This window comes from Cotesia typhae, unplaced genomic scaffold (assembly GCF_013202065.1).
Source record: "Cotesia typhae breed Kobodo isofemale line unplaced genomic scaffold, CoteBio_Ctyphae contig_48, whole genome shotgun sequence".
NCBI classification, from domain to species: domain Eukaryota; kingdom Metazoa; phylum Arthropoda; class Insecta; order Hymenoptera; family Braconidae; genus Cotesia; species Cotesia typhae.
This window is the reverse complement of record NW_027423756.1, coordinates 3,168,172-3,172,878: the sequence shown is the minus strand read 5'-3', so window position 1 is coordinate 3,172,878 and position 4,707 is coordinate 3,168,172. Positions and strand designations below refer to the sequence as shown.

The 4,707-nt window shown below is 30.2% G+C and overlaps 1 protein-coding gene across 1 annotated transcript; it reads right to left on the bottom strand.

The window, feature by feature from the left end:
- Positions 1-3,772: 3,772 nt before the first annotated feature.
- Positions 3,773-4,296, bottom strand: LOC141529490 (uncharacterized). Its single transcript, XM_074246034.1, has 2 exons — positions 4,210-4,296; positions 3,773-4,120 (listed from the first exon to the last, which is right to left on the bottom strand). Exon 2 carries the CDS (start codon positions 4,109-4,111, stop codon positions 3,773-3,775), a length of 339 nt encoding a protein of 112 aa, XP_074102135.1. The 5' UTR covers positions 4,112-4,120; positions 4,210-4,296.
- Between the last annotated feature and the right edge of the window lie 411 nt (positions 4,297-4,707).

The window sequence follows — 4,707 nt, the reverse complement described above, 5'->3', positions numbered from 1 at the left end:
AATATTAAAGTCAACTTTCTAGGTAGGAAAGAATTTTCTATCCACACGCTATCTGCTGGAATTAATTGATACCTAACAAATTTTAGTTTACGAATTTACAGTTAGAATCTTTGAGTGTTCTTAGTTTCTAATAGGTGGCATGTGGTTAGAAAATTCTTTCCTACCTAGAAAGTTGACTTTAATATTTGATAGTCCAAATTAAATACCGATTGGATTTACTCTTTGAGTAATATCTGTTTCCAACAGCAAGTGCACTTCATTTGCTGTTGATGTTTTGACTTGCTCAACTATGAGTGATTCGATGCCCATCAAAGTATTTTCGTGATGAAAATATTATTTAAAAAAAATTTTTTTAAAACATGCATTAATTCTTTTTTATAGTTTTATTTAATTCTGATAAGTAATTTTTTTGAAAAGAAATATTTTCTTCTTTTCCTGTAAAACTGAACAAGTCTTATCAAGTCTTAATAACTCTTTGAGAAATTCCGAAATTGCAGGGAAAATTTGACTTTTGAAGAGTATTGCTGAGTTTTGAAGACTTATTAAGTCTTTCCTTCACTTAGTTAGGGATGTGAAGAATTTCGAAAAGTCTTATTCAGAGTTATAAAGACTTGTCAAGAGTTTTTTCAGAGAATTATTTCCACAAGGGTTCCAAACAGCAAGAAAGAATCAACCGGATCAAAATGCATGCGAGTTTGACCACTGCAACATTAAAGACATTAAGATGTTCTTGAACTCTCAGAGTTATCCATATGAAAATTTGAACCTCAACATTGTGCATAATCAGTATGCCTTGATGTATGATATGTACACAAATTTTCAAAGTGCTTACTATGGAAAAGAAGCTGAACCGCTATTGGCTAAAAAAAATTTTCTGAATAAAGCACCTCTGTATATAATTGACTGTTCCAAGCAGAACGAGTCAATCAAGTCTGGACCTGTGGATATACGCCTGGAATTTGAATCATCAGTACAGTTTCCAAATCAAACTGCTGCTTACTGCTTGATAATTCACGATCGAATAATTGAGTGCAATCCCATCAGCAGCACTGTGAGAAAACTTACTTAATGGTGCAGTTTGATCCCAAACCCACCATACATTACATGTATGTATGGGACTTTGCATCCAGACAAGCGAGGGAAGGATCATGGGAACAAGCAGCAAGAGACGGAGAACGATTTCACCGACGAATACAACAAATAAATAAAATTATTGATCCTGTACTAATCAATAAACTTAATGTAATTAAAAATAGTAAATAAACATGATGTAATTAAAAATAGTAAATAAAGAAAAACTTTTTTATAATTTTGGGTTTTTAATTATAAACCTTACTATAATAAATACGAAATATATTAGTAACATTACATAGATTTAAACTTTTTCATTAATTGCACAGTTGGTATAGATGGTGTGTAAATGAATTTAAATTTATTGTATGATGTACCGATGTCATACAAATAAATCTTTTCACCATTATTGATAATATTCTTCATCTTTGCAAGTAGATGCGGCTTATTCAAAAACTTCTGGTTGCATGCAGCAGGGAGAAACGTTGAACAAGTGTTGTCCAAGCATATTTCAACGTTGAATCCAAATTGTGTTCTAACTATTCTGATGTTTGTGATCTCATAATTATGCCCAGTTTCCAATTCATGCATTCGCCTGAATGGTAGACGGCACCCGTACATCCTGGTGATGATAGCAGATTCCAGCAGCAGATTCCAGCAGCGGGTAGCAGATTCCAGGACCAGATAGCAGATTCCAACAGCAGATTTCGGCAGCAGGTAGCAGCTTCCAGGGTAGCAGAGTCACTACAGTATTTTACTATGGTACTTCACAATATTCCACTGTAAACTCGTACTTCACACTGTAAACTTGTACTTCACTGTTGTGAAGTACGCTCTCAGCGAGCTGCTTTTATAGCCAGAGGATACTACGCAGTTACCCCTCACTCTTCTACCTCAAAAACGGTTTGATGACATCATCTACTGCGCAGTTAGAAGTAAAACAAAGAAAACTGCGCAGTTACGCGACCTTGAACAGGTTCAAACCTGTCCGATGACGTCATCTTCTACGCAGCAGAAATAGAACAAAGAGAACTACATAACCTTGAACAGACTCAAACCTGTCTGATGATGTCATCTACTACGCAGTTCAAAACTCTACCGTATAGTTCGAATAATCAATCAAATTATTATTAATTAATCAAGAAAAATAATTAACCAATAAGATTATCGAATGGTGGGGGTAAAATCCACAGATCGGGTTATAAAAGGTTGAATTGATTGTAAGAGTCATCATTCAGTCACTCTTCGTTGTCAAGAGCAGTAAAAATGGAGATCATTCTAGACATTCAAGGATTCAGAGGAGCTGATAATCGCTTTATTGTTAAGGAGTTGGCCTCAATAACAATTCAACATGATATTGATAATATTGAAGAGTTATCATGCACACTATTTCAACCGCTATATCACTGGAAGGTGTTACCAGTCAACTATCAACGTCTGAATACCTGGCTGATCCGAAATTATCATGGAATCGGTTGGAATGCTGGAACAACTTCATATTACAAGCTCAAAGAAGTTCTCAATTATTTAACTTGTAATAAAAAAATTATTTATGTCAAAGGTATCGAGAAAAAGTTATGGGTTCAACATTTAATTGATTGTAATAATAAAATTGTAATCGATCTCGATTACAAATGTTCCTCTCTAAAAAATATGAAAATTTGTAACAATCATTTTTGTAATTATCATGATCGTTTATCTGATTTATGTGCCTTGGAAAATGTAAAAAATTTAAAAGATTGGTTTGTAAGTACTCAATAAATCTAAAATAAATGAATTATAATTGTTATTATTATTTCATCCAAACATATTTAATTAAGAATAGAATTAATTATTGTTAGTTATTAAATTCAAATAATTTTCCAACACTACTACTGATATTAATACTTATCAACAGATGGCGTAATGGTTTTTGATTTTTTAATTATGATAATCAATAATCAGTTTTTGTTTTTCTAAAATTTTATAATTAATATTTGTTTAAATTAAAAGTCATGCATTATTTTATATAACCATTTAAAAATAAAAACTGCGTATTGATTTTTAAAATATATCGCTAGAAGATTTTTGGATTTGACGATAGAGAGCACATCAACCCCATATTAGTTTATCAAATAATAATAATAATAATAATTTTTGAAATAAAGATAAATAATTATTATTTTCTAATATTTTGTTATTAATATTATTAACTTTGTTTAAATTAAAAGATGTATGCTATTTTATAAAGTAATTGAAAATAAAAAGTGAGTATTGATTTTCAAAATATATCGCTAGAAGATTTTTGGATTTGACGATAGAGAGCACATCAGCCCCATATTAGTTTATCAAATAATACATAACTTTTAATTTAAATAAATATTAATAATATTAATAACAAAATATTATAAACTAATAATAATTATTTATCTTTTATTTAAATTAAAAGTCATGTATTATTCTATATATGTATATATAACTAGAAAATTTTTCTAATATTTTTGAATTGACAGCTTTCACGCTCTAAGAATAAACTGATAGTAGATGGCTCTAGTACAAAAAGCGCGAAATTCAAACTATCATTATGATAAGTAACTTAAAAAATTATGATTAAGTATAACTTATTGAATTTGAATTATAAATATTAATCTTAAATTAAAAATGTGAGGAATTATAAATAAAAACAATGAATTATTTATATTGAAATCCAATATTTTATTGATTAAATAATTCCACTGGTCATTTTTACATCAAGACTAGAATTAATAAATTCAAATTTATTATATTTTCCACCATGATAACGCAGAAACAGATAGTTTGAATCTATTAATTCATTCAAACTCTTCATGAAGTTATCATCTTTTAGATGTTGAATAGTTTTTGATGGTAGATAAATGTTAAATTCATCGTTTATATTAGCAACAATCCTAGTTCCATACTGAGTTGTAATAGCTTTGATACCGTTAATCTTATATTCTCGATTAAACTCCAACTCATTCATTTTCGTAACAGGAAGAATTCCAGTAAGACAATTAACCTCATTTATCTTGGTAAGATCCATAATTGATTGCTGTAAAAATTTTTTAATTAATTGTAATGGTTGATTAAGTGATTTTTCATTTAATTCATATTTTGATTAGACAGTAAATGAATACTTACAATTAGTAATACTGATAGGTAGAAGATGTATATCACCAAGAACTTGTACTTCAACTTGTAGTCACCACCAGCTCGTACTTTACTGGAGACGTGTACTTCGTTGTTGTGAAGTACGGCTTGAGCGCGCTGCTTTTATAGCCAGAGGATACTACGCAGTTACCCCCCACTCCTTTACCTCAAAAACGGTTTGATGACGTCATCTGCTACGCAGTTAGAAATAGAACAAAGAAAACTGCGCAGTTACGCAACCTTGAACAGGCTCAGACCTGTATGATGACGTCATCTACTACGCAGTTACAAATAGAACAAAGAAAACTGCGCAGTTACGCAGTTATTGTGTACTTCAATTTTTTTTTAAGTGTCCTAGTAGATACAATTTAGGAATTTCATAAAAAGTGAAATATTTCGTAACTACGCACACTAAATACGTTCCAAAATTGTTTCTTGTAATTTTTAAATTTACAAAAATTTTTTTTTAATTTTCGAAAATCATATACA